This window comes from Grampus griseus (genome assembly GCF_964374135.1).
Source record: "Grampus griseus genome assembly, chromosome: 11".
In the NCBI taxonomy this organism is placed as follows: domain Eukaryota; kingdom Metazoa; phylum Chordata; class Mammalia; order Artiodactyla; family Delphinidae; genus Grampus; species Grampus griseus.
The window spans coordinates 96,437,478-96,464,410 of NC_139005.1; the positions used below are offsets into that span (position 1 = coordinate 96,437,478).

The following is a 26,933-nucleotide window of genomic DNA, read 5'->3' on the forward strand; positions in this document are numbered from 1 at the left end:
AGAGAGAGAGAGAGAGAGAGAGAAAGAGAGAGAGAGAGAGAGAGAGAGATTGTTTGTATTATTAAAGTAAAACCTACTCATTCTAAAAAAATTTTAAAAGATAGGTGAGGTGATGTTGCGGTTGGAGAAATAACTGACACGGTATTCATGGTTTTCATCAAAAACATTACCTGCTCTTGAATACCCCTAAAGCCATGGATCTCACCTCCCTACCAGGCTGCCCAAGACCTTTTTAAAATAATTAATTAATTAATTTTATTATTTTTTTGGCTGTGCTGGGTCTTTGTTGTGGTGCGCGGGCTTCTCATTGTCGTGGCCTCTCTTGTTGCGGAGCATAGGCTCTAGGCGCGCAAGCTTCAGTAGTCGTGGCGCGCGGGCTCAGTAGTTGTGTCTCGCGGTCTCTAGAGCGCAGGGCTCAGTAGTTGTGGCGCATAGGCTTAGTTGCTCTGTGGCATGTGTGATCTTCCCGAGCCAGGGCTCAAACCCGTGTCCCCTGGGTTGGCAAGCAGATTTTTTTTTTTTTTTTTTGCGGTACGCGGGCCTCTCACTGCTGTGGCCTCTCCCGTTGCGGAGCACAGGCTCCGGACGCGCAGGCTCAGCGGCCATGGCTCAGGGGCCCAGCCGCTCCGCGGCGTGTGGGATCCTCCCGGACCGGGGCACGAACCCGTGTCCCCTGCATCGGCAGGCGGACTCTCAACCACCGCGCCACCAGGGAAGCCCGGCAAGCGGATTCTTAACCACTGCACCACCAGGGTAGTCCTGCCCGAGACCTTCTGCTGGCAGAATCCAGAGGCCTCTGAACACCTCCCGCTCGGCTGCCACAGAGCAGCCCGCTGAGCCCCCGAGTTCCTGACAGCATCCCCCATCCTAGCTTCCTACAGGGAGGGTCTCTCCAGCCCGGCGGAACGTCCAGCTCTTACAGGCAGCTTCCGTCCTCAACACAGACCAGCTGGGGCCTCACCCTGCAAGGAGCAGATCTTCCTCTGCCCATCCCTGGGGCTGCCAGCATGGTACTTCTGTCTCTCCTAGGTTCTCAGCCAGACAGCCAGGGTGAGGCAGGAGAGACCCCAGAGGCCTCACACCCCCCACCCCCCCGCCCCCGGGGAGGTGTTGAGGCCTCTGGATTCCGCCAGCAGCAGCTCCCGGCAAAGCTTCAGGGCCTTGTGCGTCGTGGGGCCCTGCCTGGGCCTCCTCTAAGCTGGGAGGTACGTGCCCCCAGGCTGGTGGTGGGCTCCTTATTTGGCTCAGTTTAGAACAGGTTCAGGCTCATGATGGGGTGGGGGTGGGCATGAGGCCTGACTGAGCCCGTCTGTGAGCCCTGAAAAGTGAGGCGGGAAGCAGGCTTCTCCCATTCCCTACCGCAGTCGCTCTCCCGCACCGCGGCTGTGAGCCTGCCCAGTGGCCAGGTCCCCGGGCCCCCCGACCTAGGCAGGCTGCGTGACCTCAGGCACGTCCCCCCCCCCACCGCCGCAGCCCCAGCTGCCTCCTCAGCTGCAGGGTGGGGCTCACGGTGCGAATGGATGCGTATCATCAAGCAAAAAGCACTAGATGCTGGTGAGTCACCTTTATTGTATTTATTATTCTCAGTTTTATTGTGTTTATCGCGGGCCGGGTAGGGGGTGTTTCCTTTAAAATGCTTTTCCTGAGCCACAAGAACTCCAGGGCCCCTGCCTGTGAGTGGGCAGCTGGCACATGTCACTCCTGCAACATTTCTGGAAAGAAGGATGAAGTGGGCAGGCAGGCCCTCCCCCAAAGAGCTCCCCAGGCCGGCTCTGCCGGCCTCGGCCCCCCTGGAAAAGAAACCCAAACCCCAGAAGCAGCCCCCACTTGGGCTCACGAAGCTGGGTGTGCATCCCGGCTACCCCACAAGCGGCCTCCTCTCCGTCCTTCCCAGCCCCTTTCCTTGGGCTTCTCTGTGCTCCCCTCGTGGGCACTTCAGCCCCAGCCTGCCTGCTTCCCGCGCTGCCCTGGAAGATGCTTTCACACTTGCCAGGCTTGCCTGCTGTCTGCAAGACCCCACCAGCCTCCCGCTAGCTTGAAGGGAGCAGCACGCCTTCCAGTAACAGCTCGTGGGCCGACAGTTCCCCGCCCTCCCTGCTGCCTGCCCCAGATCCCGCGCTGCAGCAGCTCCGGTCTCCCCAGGAAGGGGGGCCGAGCCCTTTCCTTCAGAACGCCGGGCGCAGAGAGGGAGCCAGGCAGGCAGGCCCCTCACAAGTAAAGCTTCATGACCTTGTGCGTCGTGGGGCAGTAGCGGGCGTGGAGCTGGGCCAGCAGTGCCCTGGACGTGGCCTTGAAGCGCGTGCCCTGGCTCTTCTTGTTCCACACGTGGACAGCGTAGGTGGCATTGAGCAGCCGGGACAGCTCCTCGGGGCTGACGTCTTCGAAGTACTTCTTCCAGTTCTGCCAGGGGATGGGGTAGAACGCCTCGTAGGGCAGGGTGGTGACGCCGCGGCAGGTGTGGCTCTCGCCCAGGCTGCGGATGGAGCACCACTTCTTGAAGACCCGCGTGAGCAGCTGCGGGCCCTGGTGGCCCCAGATCCAGCCGTTGTAGTGGGCCACGAAGTCACGCATGCACAGCGCCATGAACTCGTGGTGGCGCTCGAAGGCCAGGAAGGCGCCGTTGAGGACATAGCGGGACTGGGTGCCCAGCGCGTTGGTCAGGTTCCCCAGGTTCTTGAGGACGATGAAGTCCGTGTCCAGGTAGATGCCTCCAAACTTCCACATGAGCGCAATCCTGGAGGCATCGGAGAGCACAGGCAGCACGTAGGGCTCCCACCGCTGCTGCAGGGCCGTGTACCAGGCTGCCAGGGGCGTGTCCCGAAACAGCTCCTCCAGGTCCAGCGGGAGCATCTGGACGTTGGGGAAGCAGCCCAGAAGCGAGAGGCCCAGGTGCCGGGGCAGGGAGGCGTTCCCGCCGGGCAGCCCCTTCATCAGGACCGCCACCCGGGACTCAGGCTGGGCCCTGGCTGCTGACTCCACGGAGCACATGAACAGGAAGTTGGGGTCCGTCCGGTCAGAAGTCTCCAGGAAGAAGATGTTGCCGGGAGGTGGGGTGCCGGAGGGCGGTGTGTACGGGACCAAGCGCGGGCAGGGTATGTCAGCAGGCAGGTTAGAGAACTGTCCTTGGTCCCCGGGCTCTCCCACAATGTGCCAGTAGACCATGACGGAGACCAAAAACATGCACTTGAAGCCGATGATGAACAGGGTGCAGACCCACTGCCTCTGGGCACCCCGGAGCAGCTGCAGCAGGCAGTCGGGGGGCCTGGACGTCATCTCCCCAGATGATATCAGGAGACTCCAGCAGGAACCGGCTGGTCTGTAAGAGACGACCACCGCATTCGGGCAGGCCACTGGCACCCCTGACCCAAGAAAGACACTTCCTACAAACCCAGCCACAGCCGACGCCGGCTTCCAGAGCCCACGGGCCTGCCAGGTGATCAGAGCCCCACCTCCGTCCTCATCTGTAAAATGGGGGCAGCGGGCCACGGACTGAGGTCTGAGCAGGGTCCCTTTCACTCTGTGACATACCTGTGAGCTCCCCAAGGGCTGGGCCAGCACCACCTACGACGTGCGGCCAACGTGGGCCCAGGGCAGGGTCTGGCCTCTCGGCCTGGCAAGGCCTGTCCCCTTTGAACTACCAGGCTGGTAGCCTATGATCTGAGGCCCAGTGCATGCACCTCTCGGTCCCATTCAGTTCCACCAGCCGGGCCTAGAGCTGGTCCAAGAGGAAGAAATGCCAGCAGCCACAGGGACTTTTAGCAGGAGGCCTGGGGCTCTGGGGGGCCTGGGTGCTGGCAGCCAAGCTCGCTCAGGCGCAGGCCGGGTGGACCCTAGGCACGTGGGCATGCTGGCCGGGTCCCGAAGCCCTTGGGCAAGACAAGACGGGGTGTCCTGGGCCCCTGGCTTCCCCAGCCCCTGCCTAGAGGGAAAGGGACAGGGAGGTTGTGCTATGTATAGTCTGTGACTTGACTAGTGCTGCTGCCCTTGGACTCTCATTCTCTCGTGATGCCCAGGCTGCTGCTGGCCAGGGGCAGGAACACTCTTGGGTGCCTTGCAAGAGGCCGGGAGGAACAAGAGAGGCTTGCGGTGGGACTGTGTGAATGCCTGGGACATGAGGGGCCCCAGGTCTGCCTGAACCAGCAGCAAGACGGTAATACTGGAGCGAGGGTTATATTCATTCATTCAGTGAATACTGACTACCCACCATGCACGTGTCAGGCAACCTTCTCAGCATTTCACACATATTAACTCATTAGACACTCGCAGCTACCCTGTGGTGAGGAAACTGAGGCACGGAAGTCTGGTAACTCATGCAGACTCCTCTGGCCAGCAAGTGGCAGGGCGGGGTTTGAACCCAGGCCGCCTGGCTCCAAAGTCTGTGTTCTCTCCACTATGCCATCCTGCCCGGCAGACAGAGCTTGCCACCGTGTGAATGCTCCTGGCACCTGGGGACTCAGTACACACTGACCTGGACAGTGCTCGCTATTAAGAGAGTCCTGGCCGCCATTTACTGTCACCCCAGAGGACAGCTGCACAGTTTCCCCTTCAGAGGCCAGAAAGCTTGGGTGCAAAGCGGTGGGGGACTGGGTGCAGCCTGGGGGCCCAAGGGGGCCGGAGTCAACCCCTCCCAGGACAGAGGCGTCTTGCGGCCCGAGGGTGGTGCCGGGAGCCCGCGACTTGCTCCCCATGGCTGTGGCAGGGAACCGTGACCACGTCATGGGCTGGAAACTGACCAGCCTGGCCGGCCCATGGTGGCGAGGTGGGGATCCAGGCAGCCTGGAAGGCCTCCTGGAGACATGCCCTGGCTCAGCAGCCAACCTCCTCTGCCAACAAGGACTCGGTCCTTCCACACGCTCTCCATGCCCGCAAATCCATCTGCAAAAGATGGCGAGAGACAGAGTGAGGCCGGGCAGGCTGGGCCTGCGGCTCCGCTGTTCATTGATTCCTCCACTCTCTGGGCCCCTCGGCCCCTTAGGGAACATGCTTGTGAGAAGAGAAGAGTTAGGTGCAGCCCTGCCCTGGAGGAGCGCTCAGCCTAAGGGGAGACCATTTGGAGAGAGACAAGGACAATAAACTAGATGATGGCTGAATGGAGCACAGGGACCAGCAGAGCGGGAGAAGGTGGCTTGACGAGAAGGGAATTAGCCAGATGGGCCTCCATGAGCGCCGTGGGGGCCTGCACACCTCTCTCCCCAGGACCCGGCTCAGTGCCTGGGACACAGCAGCCACACAGGAAACGGACTCGCTGTCTGATTCACTCACTCAGCAGCCAGAGGGCCGCTTTAAAAACACGAGTCGGGGGCTTCCCTGGTGGCGCAGTGTTTGAGAGTCCGCCTGCCAGCGCAGGGGACACGGGTTCGTGCCCCGGTCCGGGAAGGTCCCACATGCCGCGGAGCGGCTGGGTCCGTGAGCCATGGCCGCTGAGCCTGCGCGTCCGGAGCCTGTGCTCCGCAACGGGAGAGACCACAGCAGCGAGAGGCCCGCATACCACAAAAAGAAAACAAAAAACAAAAAAAATAAAAAACCCACAAGTCCGGCCAGGTAGCTCCTCTGCTCAGACCCTGAGTGATGTGGGAGGCCCAGTCCACGAGGTGCTGCGTGTCCCCATACCCTGACCTCACACCCACTTCTCTCCCCATCACCACCTGGCCTCCTTGCTCTTTCAAACCCATCCCCCCACGCTGCAGTCCCAGGGCCTCCGCACCTGCCGTTCCCTCTGCTTGGAACGCTCTTCCTGCAGGTGTTCACACGGCTCATTCCTTCACCTCCCTTTGGTCTTCACTCAAGAATCATCTTCCCACGGGCCCTCCCCAGCCCCTCCAAGACTCCAGCTCCCCCACCACTTCATAGCCTCCCCCTTTAGTTTATTCTCCCTAGTACTTATGCTAACATACTGTACGTTTTTGTACTTGTTTGTTTGGGTTATTTATTTGGAACATAACCTTAGGAGGACAGGTCGTTTTTTGTGTTTGGTGTGTTTTGTTTAGCCTCCAGAATAGTGCCTGGGTCTTGGTATGTAGTAAATAAATATTGAGTGAGTGAGTGTCTCAGCGTGTGGACCAAGTGAGTGAATGAAGGAGGGAGCAGATCTATGAGTGATCAGAGAATTAATGAATGAAAAAATGAATGAGTTAGCGAATCAGCGAGTCATGAAATGAGCTAGTAAGCATGTGAGTGAGGAAACTGCGGGTCACAGGGAGGGTGAGCTGTCTGGGATCCCGCAGCCAGGGTCGTGAGTGGCAGAGCCATGATGTAAACCAAGAACCTTGTGTTCCCCTGGCCCTGGTTTTCCCCTGCAGGGAGAGAGGCTATTTCGGTCCTGAGTATTTTTAATCCACTATGAACCACACCGATGAGTGCACAGCGCAGGAGTGACCTGGCTCTGCCAGTGTGTGGGCAGTAGCAGGCTGTCAGGGAGGCGGGAGCCCTGGCCGACCGTGGTTGAGGGGGACAGACGCCAGCAGCACCGTATTTGGTGCTGGAGCCCAAGACCCGGGAATAGAAACTGTGTATGGGGCTAAGTTGGCCGCAGCCCAATACCCGTGTGACCTCAGGCCCAAAGCATTCTCCTGGTCCCCTAAATGGGCCTCCCAGCTGCAGCCCAAGTCCTAGCCTTTGTCAGTTGAGCCTGGCATGTTCCTGCCACGTCCTGTCTCCCTGCCTACCACTTCTAGCCCTGCACTGGGGAGGCATTCCCAGTTAGCACAGAACTGTGGTCACATCTCTGCTCTAACTCCTTCTGTGACTCCCTGTCATCAAGATCCCCTGTGATCCATCTCAGGTTGGAAGTAAGGGCATGGCTGGTGGAGACAGAGGGCTAAAGGTCTGGCCAGAGCCCTGTTGACCTGGCCCTCGGCACCAGCTCTGTGGACCCCACTTTGGGAGCACAGGGGCCAGGCTCAGGCGCCTAGAAAAGGCTCACGTACTGGGCGCTCATCACCCCTTCATGGCCTGCACCCACCTCTGCCCCACAGCAGGGGCGCTCCACCCCTGACCCTAGGTGGGCGCCTGTGTCCCACCCAGGGCAGGAGAAAAGGGTTGTAAGTCACGTGTAACTGGGGTTCCCAGGGGAGATGGGGAGGCGGTCTGCTGGTTTTGCTTGCCCACCATCCAGTCCCACTTCTTTTTTTTTTTTTTAAGTTTTTCTTTTTCTTTTTTTTTTTTTTGATGTGGACCATTTTTAAAGTCTTTACTGAATTTGTTACAATATTGCTTCTGTTTTATGTTCCGGTTTTTTGGCCGGGAGGCATGTGGGATCTTAGCTCCCCGACCAGGGATCGAACCCGCACCCCCTGCCTTGGAAGGCAAAGTCTTAACCACTGGACCGCCAAGGAAGTCCTCATTCCCACTTCTGATAACAGCACCCCAATTTCCTTTGGGGAACCACCCCTGCCCCACAGAGTCCACTCCCAACTCTGGGGTGGCCCCGTGATTCAGGTCTGGCTACTGCCTGTGTCGTGTTCCTCCAGCCGCAGTGCCCGGCCCCACCCTCTACCTTCGGAGATTAGAAGGTGCCATGGATGCTGGTGACCTGCTCACCGGGAGAGGACGTGCACAGGACCAAGTGAACACAAGACAGAAGCCCTCTGGCAGTAACTGGGTTTAGGAGCCATGAGCTATCCCAAACTAGAGACAACCTGCCCAACCTCTCATGCTAGAGGGGGTGAAATTGAGGCTCAGATATGCTCAAACCCACACAGAATCACAGCCGAGGCGGGACTAGAACCCAGCTCTCACACCAGCACACGTGCGACTGGATATCGGGGTTGTGAATTCTCCAGTGTTTCCCTCCCACGGGCCCTGGAGGCTGGGAACCAGCTCTGGATGTGGCCTCAGGGGATGCAGGCAACTGCCTGTCCTCTACTTCTGGGACAGGTCACGTAATGCCAGGGGCCTCAGTTTCCTCACCGGTGGAAGGGGCGCGCAGTGTCTGCCCTAGGTACTGCGTGCACTTCTACCTGCACTTGGACCTTGCTGGTTCTGCTGTTGGTTGGGGGGCGGGGGGCAGTTTGGAAACCAAAGCCTGTGGGCAGATATGCATAGGAAGGGCAGAAGAGGCACTGCCAGAGGGTCCTTCTCTTCCTGGAGGCCCACAGGACTGAGGAGATAGCAGCTGATGGGACCCTGTCCTCTGAAATGGAGGGTGGACCCCAACCTGAGAGGAGAGGAGAGCCTCAAAGCAAATGATCACACCTTCTGAAGATTTCTCCAATCAGTCAATCAATCAGCAATTAATCAGTGCCCTAACCCCACCCCGTCTCGACCTCTCTTCCTGCTTTCTGTCCCTGGTCTCTCTCTCGGTCCCTCCCACCTCTTCCTCTCCCTGCTGCCCCTCCAGGTCTGTCTGTCTGTCTCTCCCTCCATCTCTCTCCCTCTCAGCCAACGCTGCGATGCCTTTGTTTGGTTCCTGATCCCACGACACCACATCGGGGGCAGAGTTGCAATGGAAAGACACAGAGAGAGACAGCGGCCAGAGACCAGGTTGACAGGATGGAAAGGACCTGGAGGGGCAGCTGCCTCTCCCCTCGCCCCAAGTAAGCTGCTCCCCGAGCGAGGGACACGAAGGCCCCAGCTGGCACCTGTGCCCCATGCCAAGCCGAAGAAACCAGGATTAATTATGTACTGGGAGGTTTGGGGCTGGGGACCCAGGGGCGATGCAGTGGGTGACAGAGGAGACAGGGAGCCTGCTGCATCCTTCTGCTCGATGAGGAAGCATCTCATGGGGTCAGGAGGCCCTGGCCCGGCTTTAGCTGGGGTCAGTGTGTTTCTCAGTTCAGCCTGACCACCAGTGAGGGGTGCAGCTATTATTCCAGCTAATCGCAGCCCCCGCTCCCCTGTTTAACTTTCAGAAAATTTAGGTGACTTGTCCAAGGGACCATGGCTAGTGGCACTGGGGCTGGAGTCTGCTTCCAGGTCTACCCAACCCTGCTGAATTTGCTGTGTGACCTTAGGCAAATTACTTTCCCTTTCTGGGCCTCAGATTCCTTCTGCACAATGAGGAGGGGAGAACAAAGCTAACCAAACGTTCTAATGGTGGGGACACAGGGCATGTGCTGATCAACTTCCTTGATAAGTTAACATTTTGATAAGATACCCGAGGCTATACATTGAGGTATCCAGGGGAAGGTCACCGGGCCAGGAAATGGAGCATAGAATTCAAACCCAGGTCCCTCCTGACAGCTTCTGTTCTGCCACTAATTGGCTATGTGACCTTGGGCCTGTGCCTGCCCCATATCCTTTTCATCCACAAAGCTGAGGGGGGTGGGCTCTTTGGTCTTAGAACCCAGGCCCTCCTGGGTGTGAAAAATCAATACTTAGAGCTTCCAAACCCTACTTGAAGGGTCTGCTGTCCTGTCTACCCCGGCTCTTTCAGAGCATAAATAAATGATTTCTGCTCAAGAATTAAGAGTGACAGTTACTAGATGTCAGTGATCCTTGTAAAAGTGGCTGTTTTGGGGCTTCCCTGGTGGCACAGTGGTTGGGAATCCACCTGCCAATGCAGGGGACACGGGTTCGAGCCCTGGTCCGGGAAGATCCCACATGCCGCAGAGCAGCTAAGCCCGTGTGCCACAACTACTGAGCCTGTGCTCTAGAGCCTGCGAGCCACAACTACTGAGCCTGCGTGCCGCAACTACTGAAGCCTGTACACCTAGAGCCTGTGCTCCGCAACGAGAGAAGCCACTGCAATGGGAAGCCCACGCACTGCAGCGAAGAGTAGGCCCCGCTCGTGGCAGCTAGAGAGGGCCCGTGTGCAGCAACGAGGACCCAACGCAGCCAAAAATAAAAATCAAATAAAATAGATAAACTTATTAAAAAAAAAAAAGTGGCTGTTTTCAGAGCAGAGGTTATAAAATGTTCCCCCTCCAAAGCCTGTAAGGTATTCCAAAGTCAGAAATCAAGCAGACAATGGCTTGCTCTTTGGGGGATATACAAACAGAAAAATTAGAGAGGCGGAGACCTCTTTTTCCAATAGGAATAAGGCAGATTCTTAGTTCTGAATCTTCCCTCTTCTACTGATGTCAGAGCGACAGGGCAAAGAAAAAATAAAACACAAGCTACAGCATTAGGGAAATCAGGAGCAGGAAAAACCCCTCAACTCCAAGTTACACGTAAGTGTGGCACAAAGCACGTGAGGCCAGCAGATGCAGCAGTGAGCGGGGTGGGGGGGGAAAGAACGGGGTGCAGGGGGCGCCCAGTAGCGCAAGATTGCAGAAATAAAGGAAGAGGGAGACTTCCCTGGTGGTTCAGTGGCTAAGAATCCGAGCTCCCAATGCAGGGGGCCCGGGTTCGATCCCTGGTCAGGGAACTAGATCCCACGTGCCGCAGCTATGGATCCCGTGTGCTGCAACTAAGACCCGGCTCAGCCAAAAACGTAGATAAATAAACAAAAGGAAGATAAATAAGACAGGAGCTGGGGGCTTAAAGAACCAGGGGGGTTCAAGGTTGGAGGCAGTGGCCTCTTTTCTTTAAATAATGGCAGTTTTATTTTATTTTTTTATTTTATTATTTTTTTTGGCCATGCCATGCTGCATGTGGCATCTTAGTTCCCAGACCAGGGATCGAACCCATGCCCCCTGCAGTGTAAGTACAGAGTCTTAACCACTGGACCTCCAGGGAAGTCCCCGGCAGTAGCCTCTTGAATCGGGTTGGGTTCTGAGAGGCAACAGAAGAGTGGATGCAGACAAAGGCCATATTTTAAAGGAACAATCCATTCATGTAAAGACAGAGGAGGGAGTCTTTCAGCAGAGAAATCTAGAGAACAATCCTGGCCTCTCTCCCAATTTCCACCAAAACCTCCTGTTAGTTGCTAGTCCAGGAAAATTCAACTCATTCAAATAGAGAGGAAAAAAAATTGTTAAAGGCATAAACACAACATCCATACAAATAAGCTACGTGAGTGAAGAGGGAAAGGAACACTGATGTTCCCTCGTGTATAAAGAAGATTCACTATACAAATATTGCCACAAAACAAAATAAAAATTCTAATTCAAAATTGCAGCAGGATTTCAAACAGTCAAAATAAAAACCTTGAGAAAGAGTAATTCCGGCTTGAAGAAAGACCAGAAAGCAGAAATACAAGAACTGGAGAAGAAATGGACAGAAAGAGAGATGGCAAGATATGAGGATGGGGACTTCCCTGGTGGCGCAGTGGTTGAGAATCTGCCTGCCAATGCAGGGGACACGGGTTCAAGCCCTGGTCCTGGAAGATCCCACATGCCACGGAGCAACTAAGCCCATGCACCACAATTACTGAGTCCTCGTGGCCCAACTACTGAAGCCCAAGCACCTAGAGCCCGCGCTCCACAACGAGAAGCCACCACAACGAGAAGCCCACGCACCGCAACGAAGAGTAGCCCCCGCTTGCCGCAGCTAGAGAAAGCCTGTGCACAGCAACGAAGACCCAACGCAGCCAAAAAAAAATAAGCAAATAAAAATTTAAAAAAGAGATATGAGGATGATAGGTGAGAACTGATAGACATGCTACATAAATAGTTGCATGTGTGCAGCAAATTCAAGTTTTGCTTTTTGGAATGTCCTAGAATTTCTTTTCCTTTTAATATTTTCTACCCACAGTTGGTTGAATCTGTGAATGTGGAACCCACAGATATGGAGGGCTGAGGGTACAGCCAAGCTGTTCTTTAATACAAAGGTTAGAGGGACTTCCCTGGTGGCGCAGTGGTTAAGACTCCACGCTCCCAGTGCAGGGCATCCGGGTTCCATCCCTGGTCAGGGAACTAGATCCCACATGCATGCCTCAACTAAGAGTTCGCATGCCACAACTAAGGAGCCAGCGAGCCGCAACTAAGGAACCCACCTGCTGCAACTAAGACCTGGCGCAACCAACAGCCACTATGGAGAACAGTATGGACGTTCCTTAAAAAACTAAAAATAGAACTACCATATGACTCAGCAATCCCACTACTGGGCATATACCCTGAGAAAACCATAATTCAAAAAGAGTCACGTACCACAATGTTCACTGCAGCACTATTTGCAATAGCCAGGACATGGAAGCAACCTAAGTGTCCATTGACAGATGAATGGATAAAGATGTGGCACGTATATACAATGGAATATTACTCAGCCATAAAAAGAAACAAAATTGAGTTATTTGTAGTGAGGTGGATGGACCTAGAGTCTGTCATACAGAGTGAAGTCAGTCAGAAAGAGAAAAACAAATACCGTATGCTAACATATATATATATGGAATCTAAAAAAAAAAAATGGTACTGATGAACCTAGGGGCAGGACAGGAATAAAGACGCAGACATAGAGAATGGACTTGAGGACACGGGGAGGGAGAAGGGTAAGCTGGGACGAAGTAAGAGAGTAACAGTGAAATATATGCACTACCAAAGGTAAAAAAAATAGCTAGTGGGAAGCAGCGCATAGCACAGGGAGATCAGCTCGGTGCTTTGTGACCACCTAGAGGGGTGGGATAAAAAGGGCGGAAGGGAGACGCAAGAGGGAGGGAATATGGGGATATATGTGTACGTATAGCTGATTCACTTTGTTATACAGCAGAAACTAACAGAACATTGTAAAGCAATCATACTCCAATAAAGATGTTAAACAAATAGTAAAATAAAATAAAGGTTACACACCAATAGTTTCAAAATATAAGGACTTAGGCAATAATGTATTATGAGGAAAACTGAGGAATAAGCACAGCCAACCAAATGGTGATTGGAATAACTTTAGTAACCCCTCCAAAAAAGAGATGGTAGGAATAAGGATGACATAATGGAATGACAATGTTATCTAGTCAGGCAATGTAAAAATGATACAAGTAAAAAAGTTGGTAGGGCAGGCAGAAAGAAGGTAGAGAGTAGAACAAGCTCAGTGGTTGCCTTATCTTTAACTGCCAGGTGTAAAAGCTAAACTAGTAAAAGTTTAAGCATATTTAAAGTACAAAGGTGATAGTGAGAAGGATAACACTACCCAATTATATTGCATCGAATAAGATACATCATTATGTCATATAACACTAAGAAATTAAAATGCTGCCAATTAAGCAATGTTACTTTGCTTTCTTATTATGTAGAATTTTTCTTTTGCAAGAATGTTTTAGTCAGATTTTTTAGCGTTTGTTTTTTTCATTTTTGGCTGCACCGCACAGCACGTGGGATCCTAGTTCCCCGGCCAGGGATCAAACCCTCACTCCCTGCATCCTTGCATTGGAAGGGCAGAGTCTTAACCACTGGACCACCAGGGAAGTCCCTTAGTCATATTTTTAAATCACCTATCACACCTGTGCACACATAAGAAGGAAAATAAGTGAAATAAATTTAGTAGGGTGTTCCTGAAACTTCACCACACGTAAGACTTGAATCTTCTGAATGACTTCAACTCGGTGTCACTGATGTCTGTGTTTTCCCACATGGTACCATCAAGTCCAGTTTACACAATGGACTTGAGCATCTGAGGATTTGGGTAGCTGTGAGGGTCCTAGAACCAATTCCCTGCGTGGATACCAAGGGACAACCATATATTAATTTCTGGCCACACTTACCATCAAGTGTGGGTGATACAGCACCTCTTAAAAGAGTGCTTCACTCTTGTCTCCAGAATTTTCTTCTGAGCTGTGGACACCTCTTCAGGTTGTCATGTCACTGCATGTGCAGGAAGTGGTAACTGTCATGAACACCACCTGACTGAGAGCTTCCAAAGGCACTGGGATGGAAACAATATATGCCTTACTCACTCAATACAGTATCAGCTGAAACACGGTAGTGACAAGAGAAAGGAGAGGATGAAGAAACAAGTTAAATTTAATGTTGTTCATAGAAGACAAATAATAGATACTATCTAAAGAAAGAAGGAACAAGAGGATTTTTTGGTGTTTTTTTTTAATCTTTTGGCTGCATTGGGTCTTAGTTGCGGCATGTGGGATCTTTTGTTCCGGCAGGCAGGCTCTTTGCAACGTGCAGTCTTCTCTCTAGCTGTGGCACATGGGCTCCAGAGCATATGAGCTCCGTAGTTGCGGCACGTGGGCTCTCTAGTTGTGGTGTGCAGGCTCCGTAGTTGCGGTGCATGGGCTTAGTTGCCCCGCGGCATGTGGGATCCCTGACCATGGATTGAACCCACGTCCCCTGCATTGGAAGGCGGATTCTCAACCACTGGACCACCAGGGAAGTCCCTAAGAGTATTATATAAAGGATAAATATAAATGCAGCCACTAGAACAAAAATACAAGCTTTCCTAAATATCAGACTATTTATTTTTAAATCAAAGAAAACAGATCACACAGTCAAAGAATAAAGAATATAGCCCTCCCACACGCACAAAGACACATACACACATACTGCTCACAGCACGGGGAAAAAGATAACAGACATCAGTCATATCAATAAATATAAATAGATTTAACTCACTTATCTTTACACAGAAAAAGATTTTTAGTTTAGATCTCAAGCAAAACCAAACTCTATCCTGTACTTGAGAGACAAACATCAAAAAACGTGATTTAGAAGGTTACAAGTAAAAGAATGAGCAAAGGTTTAAAGACACATAGAAACAAAAACAAAGCTGGGGCCATAATCTTAGTATCTGACAGTGGGAGCTAAAGCCACACATCACTGAATGAGACAAAGAAGGGCCATTTATAATGCTAAGTGGTATCATTTACAATATGCACCAAAAACACTGCAGCAATTTTCAGGAAGAAGAAACTACAGGGATATCAGAAGAACTAGATTGAAACACACTAATAACAGACTTTAATTCACCTCTCTCAGCCCAAGAAACACAAATAAGAATTCAGAAGACCTACAAAATAATCAGAAGGTACTACTCTGTATCAAACTCTCGATTCACTTTCTTTTCAAGAGCTGATGGAATATTTATGAAAATTGAAAACCTTAGCAACACCCATAAACATAAAAAATGCAGACATTTTATCATCACAAGGCAGAATGACTAGAAATTAATTTAAAAGTCAGGAAATTAAAAAAAAAACCTCTCTTGGACAATTCTTCAGTCAAAAGGGAAAATACAAACTGAATTTATAGGATTTCTAGAAAACAACCATAATCAAAATATCATGAATCTGAATCTATACGATACAGCTGCAGAAATACTCAAAAGAATATTTACAGCCTCCGATACATGTGACAAGTAAAACAGGACAGTTTAAAAGAAAGAAAGAAAGCACCAGGCTAAAAATGTTAGAAAAAGAACCACAAAATAAACAGAAAGAATAAGGAAAGAAAGATTACAGTAGAAAAAGTTAGGAAGCAGATAAGCAGTAGAACTAAGAAATAGGGCCAAAAACTGGCTCTTTGGAAAAAATTCAATGAAATATATAAATCACCATTAACCGAATTAAGGAAAACAGAAAGTGAAAGGGATGAGAGAGCACCCAATGCAAACTGAGACATGCCAAATGGAAGAGTAACCAAAGAAGCAGAGGAAAACTTTTTTTTAAATCATAAGATAGTACTTTGCAAATAAAATTTAAAACCGGAAAAAAATAATTTCTAGACAAATATAATAAATCAAGCCTGTGCCTGGAACAGATGGTCTAGACAGGCCAACTTTCACATAAGAAATAGAATTACACAAGATCATTAAGAAACAAAAGCAACCGGGCAGGACATTTTTAGAGAGGAATTTTACAAACTTAAATAACAGAAAATTCCAATGCTTTCAAAAGTGTTAAATAGCAAAATATATGAAGGAACACTTAAAAAAAAATTTGAAGTATAACATAGACACCAAAACCTCACAAAGATTGCACAAGATACCCTACTGACCGATATTGCTTATGAATATTATTGTAAAAATCCTAAGACAAGCAAATAGAATTCAGCAGCACATCAAAAGAATGAAACATCAAAACCAAGTGCGGGGTCTTCCCTGATGGTGCAGTGGTTAAGAATCTGCCTGCCAGTGCAGGGCACATGGGTTCGAGCCCTGGTCTGGGAAGATCCCACATTCCGCGGAGCAACTAAGCCTGTCCGCCACAATTACTGAGTCTGCGCTCTAGAGCCCGCGAGCCACTGCTACTGAGCCCGTGTGCTGCAACTACCAAAGCCCATGTGCCTAGAGCCCGTGCTCTGAAACAAGAGAAGCCACCGCCATGAGAAGCCCACACACCACAACGAAGAGTAGCCCCCGCTCGCCGCAACTAGAGAAAGCCAGCGCACAGCAACGAAGACCCAACACAGCCAAAAATAAATACAATAAATAAATTTATAAAAACAAAACCAAGTGGGGTTTATTCTTGGAATGCAAGGGTGGTTCCATATCAGGATATCACTAATATAATTCATCCTATTCCATAGATCTAAGGAGAAAAATTATACTGTCATCCCCAGAAATGCTAAAAAAATTTGATAAAATTTCCAACACTCTTTCTGGATAAATTAGGAATCAATGGATACTTCCTTAACAAAATTATATATATCACCATCAAAGCCAAGAGCCAGCTTCATAGGGGGGTATGAGTACCCAGCTTCACACATGAGGGAACTCCTGTTGAAGACAGGAGAAAAACAAAGGGGCCCAGCACCATCACGGGCACTGGAGGTTTTCATCAAAGCAATTTGACAAGAGAAAGAAATTAGAGCTATAAAAACTGAATAGGAAAAAAAACAAAAAGCAAACCTGAAAAGAAAAAGTTGAAACAATTATTATTTTCATATGATACTGCTGTATACCTGGAAAAGTCAAGAGAAACTATTGAAAAACTACTACTAACAAAAGGATACTGTAAGGTGGTAGGAGACACACACACACACACACACACACACACACACACACACGCACACGCGCGCGCAGACAGAAGCAGAAGATATAATGAAAGACTCCCACCTACAGCCACCACAATACTCAGGGTTAAACTTAACAAAAGATGTTCAAAATTTACGTGAGCAAAATTTTAAAGCCGCTGACAACACAAAGTAAAGTTGAACAAGTGGAAAGTTGCACTATGTTTTTGGATAGAAGATTCAGCTTCATAAAAATGTCGATTTTCTCTAAGCCAATTTATAAATTGCACGCGATTCTGGAATTCAACAAGTTGACTCTAAAATTCATCTAGAAAAATAAACAAGCAAGAACCTACAGGAAAACTCTGAGGAGGGACACATGAGGAAGGACTGGCCTTTTATGAGAGATATTAAAACACAAAGTACCAATAATTAAAACAACCTAGTCTCAGCATACGAACAGACAGGGCAAATGAAACAAAAGAAATCACAGAAATACTGGATTGGCCAAAAAGTTCGTTCAGGTTTTCCATAAGATGTTACAGAAAACCCGAATGAAATTTTGGCCATTCCAATAATATGGTACTTGCATATCCAGTAAAGGCAGTGTTTCCAATCAGTAAAGCAAAAATGGATCTTTTAATACAGGTGTTGGGGCAAGCAGAGAAGCCACTAGGGGAAAAGAACCAGATGAATTCATACCTCAGAATGTGCCCTAGGATAAACCCCAAATATAAAATAATAAATGTTTCGAACAAAACATGGGTGAATTCCTTTATAACCTTAGAGTTGGAAAGGTTTTCTTAATTATGTGCGAAATCCAAAAGCCATAAAAAAAAAAAAAAGGATAAACTTGACTCCTTGGAAAAAAAAAAACAAAACTTCCCCAAACCTTTCGCCAAATACCAAGAAAGTCAAAAATACAAGTGACAACTTGGGAATGACTTCTGTGTCCCTCAGATCCCAGAAGTCTAATTTTTCTGTTATAGAGAGATCCCACAAATCAAGGAGAAAAAAACCCAACAATTCAAGAGAAAATGGGCCAAGGACAGTTCACACACACACACACACACACACACACACACACAATGATGCTTAAACAGGTAAGCAAGACAGGGGAGCTTTTTGTAAGTAAGAGAAATGCAAGTCAGAACACTCAGCAAATAAGATGTGCATGAATCCAAACCTTTGACAACACATTTTTCTGGCAAGGCTGTGAGGAAACAGGCCGCCCCCCATCCCCTGCACAGTGCTGGCAGGCAAGCCAAATGGTCCTGTTTCAGGGGCGGAGGGCAAGTGAACAACATCTATCAAAATTACACATACATGTGGGACTTCCCTGGTGGCGCAGTGGTTAAGAATCCGCCTGCCAATGCAGGGGACGCAGGCTCAATCCCTGGTCCGGGAAGATCCCACATGCCGCGGAGCAACTAAGCCCGTGCGCCACAACTACTGAGCCTGCGCTCTAGAGCCCACATGCTGCAACTACTGAAGCCCACGCGCCTAGAGCCCGTGCTCCACGACAAGAAAAGCCACCGCAATCAGAAGCCCGCGCACCACAACGAAGAGTAGCCCCCACTCGCCATAACTAGAGAAAGCCCGCGTGCAGCAACAAAGACCCAACACATAGAAAAATAAATAAAATTAAAAAAACAAAGTTAAACATACACGTACCCTTTCGCCACGCCATCCCAGTCTGTGAATTTATCCTACGGATAAGTGATATTTGTGTTGGTCACAGGTTTGTTTGCAACTGCAAACGCTTAGAAACCACCCAAGGTCTTTCTTGAAGGGACTGATTACTCAGTGACACTGACACCATGAAAAACAATGTCTGCTTCCAGCGGGCAGGGACCAAGGCCACTTCTACTCATTAGTCTGGTCCCACATGGCCAGCACAGACCCTAGCACGTAATAGGTGCTTAATACATATTTTTTGAAAGAATGAGTAAATGATCCCTAAACTGCCCAGAAAGCCAGGATCGAATGAGGTAACCAACCTAGGGGAGTGGCATCTGCAAACTGGAAACCATGAGCGGGTGCAGATTACAACTGCTGGAAAGTGTAATTGGTACGTTCTGCCTCTCCATCTGAGGGTACAAAATAAGGTCAGAGGCTGTGTCCCTTAATATTGAAGTACCTGAGTACTCACCTGTCCCAGGAGAGAAAAGGTGACCTTCCCAGCTCAGCAAGGCTAGTAAACGGGGGAGGGGGAGTAGGGTTTGCTTCAGGTATGGCTGCCTCCAAGTCTCGGACCTCCTCTCTTCCCCGCGGCCATCCCTCCCTCCCTGGGCTGAAGGTCAGGCCGCCTGGGGCCAGCGTCTCACGAGCAGGATGGAGTCACTTTCTGCGCAGTTCAGGGAGGTATAAGACACCATGAATCTGGACACCCACACATTTGCTCTCAGGGAAACTGGACTGGGAAGACTGGGGGCTGGGGTGCCACTTTCTGCAGAATGGTTAGGGATGACCTCTCTGAAAAGCTGACATTTGTGCAGAGACCAGAGGAGGCGAGGCACACGCTGTATGGAGGTCTGGGGAAAGCGTGTCCAGGGAGGAAAATCAGTGAGTGCAAAGGCCCCGAGGCATGTGCGCCTGAGGTGCTGCCAGAGTAGCAAGGTGGGAGGATGAGGGCACCAGGAGAGGCCAGAAGGACAAGGGGACACTGGGCCATGGGGGGGGGCCCTTGAGGGAGGACTCGACAGCTGGTTGGGAGGGGCTGCCGTTGGGAGATTTTGAGGAGGGAAGGGTTATAGTGTGACTCATGACTTTTTTTTTTTTTTTTTTTTGCGGCACCCTGCGGCTTGTGGGATCCTAGTTCCCTGACCAGGGATTGAACCCAGGCCCTCGGCAGTGAGAGCGCGGAGTCCTAACCACTGGACCGCCAGGGAATTCCCTAGTGTGACTTATGTATTAAAGAAATCTTTAAGATCTGGGTGCTTTTTAAGACTAAACCCCAGGGGACGTGCGGCAACAAGAAAGCAGTTATGGGACTCTTGTGATAATTCAGGGGAGAGGGAGCGTAGACAGGAAAGGAGGGGGAGAGCTTCTCTGAACAGATTCCCCCAGGCCTCTCCCTGCCCCGTCAGTGCCGTGGCCACAGCCCAGCTCAGCTCTCCCCGTCGTCTCTCTGTCTCTGTCGGGGGACCCACTACCCCAGCCTCCTCCCTGGCTTCCTGCCCCAGCCCCAAGAAGGTCTACAGACCCCACAATACCGAGACCTTGCGGGCACTTCCCCTCAGTGCTGCCCCTCTCCAGGCCCACGACCTCCAGACCAGCCAAGCTGGCATCTGCCATTTTGCTCAAACCATCAGGCTCTGGGAATTCCAGCCTTCTGCAACGTGCTCTTCCCTCTTCCCAAAATGTCCCTCCCCACTCCCCTGCCCAGGAACTTCCGGAGCAGAAGAGGTAGGAAGTTTGCCACTTGCCAAGAACACGCCGCTTGTCAGGCACCCTACCAAGCACCGCTCGTCCTGTGTCTTCATGTCCACCACGGTGGCCCCTTTTACAAACGACAAAACTAAGGTACAGAGGAAAGGGGCTACCTGGCTAGTAAAAGTGGGAGGCAGGATTTGCACCCACCCAGGAGTGTCTGCTCCCCAGTCTCAGGCCTTCCTTCCCCGGTCTCTCCTGACCTAGGTTGAGTAGAGCCACCACCTCCAGGAAGCCACCTGGATTTTGGCACAGCTCTCACTGTGGCCCGTGGGCTGGGTCCCCGGTGCTGCACACACCAGCACACAGTAGGAGCTCGTGGCTACCTTCCAAAGGAGCATGTGTGTAAGCAGCCCTCACTCCAAACCCTGTGCTTCGCCCACAGCCTAGACCAGCGGCAGACCTTCAGAGCCCGCGGGTGGGTAAGTCCTCTGGGGAGGGGCCAGGGTGAATTTGGCCTTGGAGTGAACTGGGATCAGAGGAAAGTGGGCAATGAGCCAGATGTGGCTCACCCTGCCTGAGACTGTAAATGACATTAAATTAGGGAGGGCCTGGCACATAGCAGACGCACCACAAATGCGTGATGACTGGTTGAGTGGTGAGGGATACAGGAGAGCCATCTGATACCCTTAATGCCTTTGAAAACCATGGTAAAACCTTGAAAGGAAAACCAACTCCTCTCTATTGCTCAAACTGGGAATTCCAAGTTTCTGAAACATGCTCCTCCCTCTTCCCAAAATGTCCCTCCACCTTCCCCTACCCGGCAACCTCCTAACCATCACAAGTAAGATGAGAGCCATTTGCCGAGAATCCGCCACAATTGCTGTTCCGGTTCTCTTCATACCTTTGGGTACTGCCTCTGTATTTCCACAGCACGCATGCACAGATACTTCGCCAACGGTGGGATCACAGGGGGTGGGGCTTCCAGTCTTTCTAGAGTGTGTGTGTGTGTGTGTGTGTGTGTGTGTGTGCACGCGCACATGGTGGAGGTGCAGCGGATGTCCAGTTGCCACCCTGCAGTGACACCTCCTTCTTTGCTCATCTTGAAGACTTGAGGTGTGGGCACATGACATGTCAGCATTTTGGTTATACCCTTTCTAGTCCTTTTCTGACGCCTCCACTCACACGGAGCAGTGTTTACACAGAGCTGCGGACAGGAGACGCACAAAAAGTGATCCTATTACACCCACTGTTTTACACCTGGTTTTATTTTTCACTTAAAAATATGTGGGGCCCCTGTCTTCTAAAACTAGGTGGTGGTGGTAGTTACATAACCAGACCCACTTCTTCTTTTTTTTTTTTTTTTTTTTTGCGGTACGCAGGCCTCTCACCGCTGCTGCCTCTCCCTACGCGAAGCTCAGGCTCTGGACGCACAGGCCCAGCGGCCATGGCTCCCGGGTCCAGCTGCCCCGCACGCGGGACCCTCCCGGACCGGGGCACGAACCCGTGCCCCCCGCATTGGCAGGCAAACTGGAAATATATGCTATGCCTTCCCATTATGTCAGTAAACACAGCTCCATGCCCTAACTTTCCAGGGCTACGTTGTATCTCATCGTCTGTATCCCATCTTGACTACTTTGACTACTGGAAATGTGGCTTCTTTCCTTTTGCTTTTATAGACAACTCTGTGGTGAGTTTCTTAGCACTTACATATTTGAACACATCCTTAATTACCTCTATAGGACTGGCTCCTAGAAATGAGCTGCTTGGGTCAAAGGAAATGTAATTTAATGTTTTAGATACAGATCATTCACTTGTCTCCGGAAGGGTTTTAAAAAGTCCAAGTTCTCTCCGGTGTCAGGGCGTGCCCACCTTCCTATCCTCTCACTGCAGGAAGGGATGGGCGTGGCTGAGTTAACATTTTTTAAAAGCTCCCGGTCAGGCATGGAGCTATGTAGTTTAATAATAACAAGAGTGTATATTTCCTGAGGGCTTACCATGCACAGCCAAAGGTCAAAGCGGTTTTCCTTCAGTAACTCGTTTAATCCTCCCAATTAGCTGCCAGGCAGGTCCTCTTATAATCAATTACAGCTTGAGTTGGAAACAAGCGCAGCTGGGATTCAAACACCCTCTGCCAGGTGAAAGGAGCCAAGTTCACCTGGGGCTGCACCACGCCAGGGGCTCAGATCTCACTGTGGTAAAGAAGAGGTGCTTGAGTCTGAGTCCCAGTTCCCTCATCTGTAAAATGGGGCTGACAGCACAGGATGGCTGAGAGGGTTTAAAAAAGACCAGGTAACAAAGCGTCTGGCACCTCGAGGGGGCTCAGTTCATGGAAGCCTGCCCTCAACTCAGGCGATTGCCTTGGAGGCCTGTGGGAAGAAGCAATTGAAGACTTCAGACAACTGGGAGGGGAGGGGTGCCTCTCTGGGCTCCGTATCAGTATCTGGGACAATGGCTTCTGTGCTTTCTAATCGAGCCTGCTCACAGAACGTAAAGATCTCTTTTCCCATTTTCTCACGTTCACCCAGCAACTCAGACTTTGCACAGGTGTGACATCCAGAAGGCTGTGTGCTCCTGCTGGGTGAGAGTGTGGGCGCAGGGGTGACTGTGCAGGCACCCACAAGGAAGGGAAGGGGAAGGGGCCCTCCTAGCTCTGTGGCCAGCCCTGTGGAGCTGGAAGCCCCTGGACTCACTGGGGTCTTTCCAGAGAGAAGACAAACAGAGGTAGACAGGGGAGGAAGGGACGCTCACTCACCAAGCACCAGACAGAGTAAGATGGGTACCGCTTCCCGATATCTACTAGAGATGGAGGCTCGGAGAGGAAAGCGATTCTCAAGGGCATGTGGTTAGTGCAGGGAGAGCCTTCTTTGAATCCAGCCCTGCCATTCATCAGCTGACTGACCCTAAGCAAGGCACTTCCCCTCCCTCTGGAGTTTGTCAGTGGAGGTGATAACACCTGCTACCTCCCAGGGAAGCAGGGAGGACTCAAGGGAATGGGGGGGGGGGCAAACAGCAACAGGGAGCTGGGAACCTCGGGTGCAGAACCCTCTCTCCACTGATGCTTTTTCTACCTCCTTCTCTAGGAAGATCTGAGCCGATTCATAAGATGTCCTCCCAGCCCCCTCCCTCCCACCTGCTGTCCTCATCAGCTCAGAAGATCCCTCTGGACCAGTTCCAGACCCCTCCCACCTCCTGCATCCTCTGGGACCTCATTCTACTGACCTGCCCCTCCTTCTCCAGGGGCTGCAGCCACTCCCTCTTCTGGCTCTTTCCCATCAGCTTATAAGTACAGTCAAGTCTACCTTATTGAAAAGCACACACACAGATAAAGTAAAATAAAAAGTGCTGCTCAAATACACACACCATCAGCAGCAAAAACAGAAGCCGAATGACAACCTGGGAGAAGATCTTTGCCGCAAAGAGACCAGACAAGGGGCAAACATCTCATTGATGAACTCAAACAAATGAGTAAGAAACACACAAAGATCCTAGATGTTCATACTCTTTCACCCAGTAATTTCATTTCCAGGAAATAACAAGAAACGCACACTCATAGCCTAAGGAAGTGGGCAATGGTACAGTCCCTTTGGAGAGCCTGCTGGTTCTAGGTATAACCATCCGAGAGGTTCATATCCAGTGACTACCAAGTAATTCCCTTTCCAGAAAAAAATCTGGCAATGTATAAATTTATGTATGAACTCAATGTAACATCTAAAAGAGCCAAATATTTTTAAAAAACCAACAAAACCTAAATGTCAAATGAGGTCCATTAACTAAATAAGATGTAACAATATCTAAGCACTGAAAAATATAAAAAAATAATTTGAGAAAGGTGAGGCATTTGAGATGTTTGTATAAACAAGACACTCAAATATGTACCAATGTGTTTTTTAAGAAGTCTGGCAAAAAGGGCAACTTTTAACAATAGTTATATCCAAGTGATGTGAATGTGGAATTTTTTCCCTACTTCTTTCAGTTAATTCATTCAAGGAAAATGTAGTGAATGCCTACTATGTGTCAGGCCGGGCACCGGGCTTCAGGCAAGCTTCCTCCCTCCAGGAGCTTCCAATCTGGAGAGAAGGGGTAAGGCTCAACGGGAGGTGAGGGCACACCTAAGAGGCGCCTGGCTGGAAGGAAGTGCATTCCAGAGAGCACTGCCTGAGCACAGCCTGGGTAGCCAGGTCAAAGGTGGAACCATCCCCTCTACCCACCTGGAGGTGCAGCAGCTGCGGGGTGGGCGAGCTGTGGTGGGGAAGAGCCGTTTTCACACGTCAAGCTTCCCTTTTCTCATCCACCCCTTCTTGTTAAGAATGTCCCTGGCAGCCACCTTGTCTCGCTCTGCCCTGGTACCAACTCAGACCCGAGGGGACCTGCATCCCCTGCTGCCCCGGGTCCTTGAAGATCTGGACCGCCATGGCCGCGTGGGTTTGGGAGCTGCTGGCTGGGGCTGATTAGGTAATGTGGTGACTCACAACTTTCTGATGTTCCAAGTAAGTCACCTTGAAAGATTCTGCCAACCCTGCACACACTGGGGACCTGGGACCCTTGCACACAGCAGGAGCAAGTCCACTAGCCTAGGCAGCTATAGGGCTTCGATGGGTACAGGGAAGCAAAACACATTTTACAGAATTTCCACTTCGGTGTTTGTCCTCTGGTATCTATGGCGTGACCCTAGCAGACAAGGAGGGACAGGCACCAGAGGCACTAGAAACATGTTTGGGAGGAAAATGAACAACTGAGAGGGTTCCATCTCAACCCTCCTTTTCTTTTTTTCCTGTTTTTATTTGGGCCTGATCTGGGGACTCCCCTAGGGGATCTGGCTGTGGGCACTGAGGGGGTAGTCCCCGCTAGCCTGGGCCTTGCTTTGTCACCCTGAGCAGGACGACGACTCCTTCATTGGGAGGAGGTAACAAAGGGGAAGTCCTTGGACAGCTGGAGTGGAGGCAGGGGCGGGGGGAGCGCCAGAGCCGGAGCATACCAGGTGTTCCCGGGTGTTTGTTGAAGGAGGGCACAGATCGACTTCGGAGACCCCAAGGGGCTTCCACAGAGCGGTCAATCACTCAGCATTTGGGGGAGACCAAAAGGGTGTCCTTCTGAGAGAAGGGTGGCTTTTAACCCTCTCAGAGCTAGAGGCTTAGCTGAGTCTGACGAGGAGGTGGGAACTTCTACCCGCAGGTGTCAGATGCGGAAACTGAGGCCAGGGGACTCCCCTAGCACGAAGGGGAGTGGACTCTGCGACTGGACCTCCGAGCCAGAGCCTCGCCCAAGCACACCACTGCTCCCACTGGGACTCAATGTTTCCCATCTGGAGGAGAGGGAGGGAGACAAGCACGCCCGAAAGAGGGAGTGGTCTGAGGTTCCGGATCCCTGAGAGCGAGCGCTTAGGCCCGACTTTCCCCGCTTCCCGGATCCTACCCAGGCCGTCCCTCCATCTGGAGAGCCCTTCCCCCTTGTCGGCGGTCCAAAGCCTCAACATCCCTAAAGGCCCGGGGGGACGCCTCGCATCCCCCGCAGTCTCCCTTCAGACGGCCGCTCCCCACCCCTCTCCCCAGCGGCGCCCCCTCCCGGGCCAGGGGCGAGCGCAGCGGGCGGTGAGGCCTCCCGGGGCGATTCCGTGCCCCCAGACAGAACGGCGTGACTCGACCAAGGATGCAGCGCGGGCCGGCGGAGCCCGCACTCGGACCCGGGCTTCTCGACCCCGCGGGCCCTCTCTCCCGCCGAGGGACCCCGGGCCGGGCGGCGCTGCCCGGAGGGCTCCCGGGCGGGGTGCGCCCTCCCTCCGCGGGCCGGGCTCCTGGCTCAGCCGCCGCGCTCAACTTGGGGCGCAGCTGGGATGGAGGCGGCGGCCGGGGGACCAGGGCGCCCAGTCGGTGCGCACACAAGGGTCCCTCCGGGACAGGTGGCCCGGGCGGGCGGCGGCCGAGCCCTCCCCACCCCTCCGCAGCCCCTGTCCCTTCCCCTTCCTTCTCGGAGCGCGCCTCCCCACCTGTGCCCGGGGAGCCCCCAGGTCAGTGTCCCGGAGCCCGCCCAGCTGCACCCTCCGCAGAGCCCCTCATACCTCAGGCTCCCGTGGCTCCGGGAGGCGGCCAACTGGTCCCAGCGGGCCGTCGGCGAGGCGGTGGGAGGGAAGTGCCCAGAGCCCGGCGGGCGGGAGCACCGCCCCTCAGGCCCGGGGCGTGGTCAGCCCCGCCCCGCCCCTGAGGGGGTCCCTTGCATCTTCACCGCTCCCGGCGCCCAGGGCTGGACCATCACCAAGCCGCGGGCCAGCAGGTATGGTGCGCTCGCCGTGCCTCCCTGCTGCCTGTTCTATGGGCTTATAATCCCATTTCCCCTATTTAACAGGTGAGAAAAACGAGGCTCAGAGCGGTTAAGTAACTCAACTTCAAACAGCTGAGAAGGGGCAGTATCGGTATTTGAACTCGGGCCCGCCTGACGCTACTGTACCTCCTCACTGCGTGCCCCGTGCTAAACGTTTTGCCTGCATCCCGCAGTGTTTTACCTTCGCCGCTCTGTCCTTTCCCCCCTCACTCTCCTCCTGGTCCACTACACACTTGCTGTGTTGTCTTCACTTCCTCCTCGCCCGTCCTCTCACTCAGCTGATGACCAGCGCCCAGGCCACGGAGAAAATGCAAGCGCTCCATCCCAGCGCCGGGAACAGTCTGCCTCAGTATGTGCCGCTGAATGAACGACTCAGAAGAAAATTCCCACCAGCTTCCACCACCCATCCGTCCACCTCCTGAGATGGCGCCCAACCTCCCCTTCCCTCTGGGGACCAGGCTGAACTGGCCCAGCTGGCCCGGAAGCCCCCTCCACTTGTCCACAAGATCCCACCCTTCAAGCCAACACTGA

At 52.0% G+C, this 26,933-nt stretch overlaps 1 protein-coding gene across 7 annotated transcripts; it reads right to left on the reverse strand.

Annotated features, from left to right (window-relative positions):
* Positions 1–1,569: 1,569 nt before the first annotated feature.
* On the reverse strand, positions 1,570–26,220 carry A4GALT (alpha 1,4-galactosyltransferase (P1PK blood group)). Of its 7 annotated transcripts, none has more exons than XM_082665140.1 (5): positions 26,143–26,199; positions 18,713–18,802; positions 13,514–13,674; positions 4,734–4,875; positions 1,570–3,316 (listed from the first exon to the last, which is right to left on the reverse strand). In XM_082665140.1, exon 5 carries the CDS (start codon positions 3,271–3,273, stop codon positions 2,209–2,211), a length of 1,065 nt encoding a protein of 354 aa, XP_082521266.1. In that variant the 5' UTR covers positions 3,274–3,316; positions 4,734–4,875; positions 13,514–13,674; positions 18,713–18,802; positions 26,143–26,199; the 3' UTR covers positions 1,570–2,208. The 7 variants fall into 7 exon arrangements, 5 of the variants coding, with proteins under 5 accessions (XP_082521266.1, XP_082521265.1, XP_082521269.1 ...); XM_082665139.1 differs by lacking the exon at positions 13,514–13,674 and adding an exon at positions 18,387–18,421; XM_082665143.1 differs by lacking the exons at positions 13,514–13,674; positions 18,713–18,802 and adding an exon at positions 18,387–18,421 and having other exon boundaries at positions 26,143–26,218.
* Between the last annotated feature and the right edge of the window lie 713 nt (positions 26,221–26,933).

Bases quoted from the DNA above. Each gene is read 5' to 3' on its own strand.
- A4GALT (XM_082665142.1), bottom strand. From the start codon at position 3,273: ATGACGTCCAGGCCCCCCGACTGCCTGCTGCAGCTGCTCCGGGGTGCC.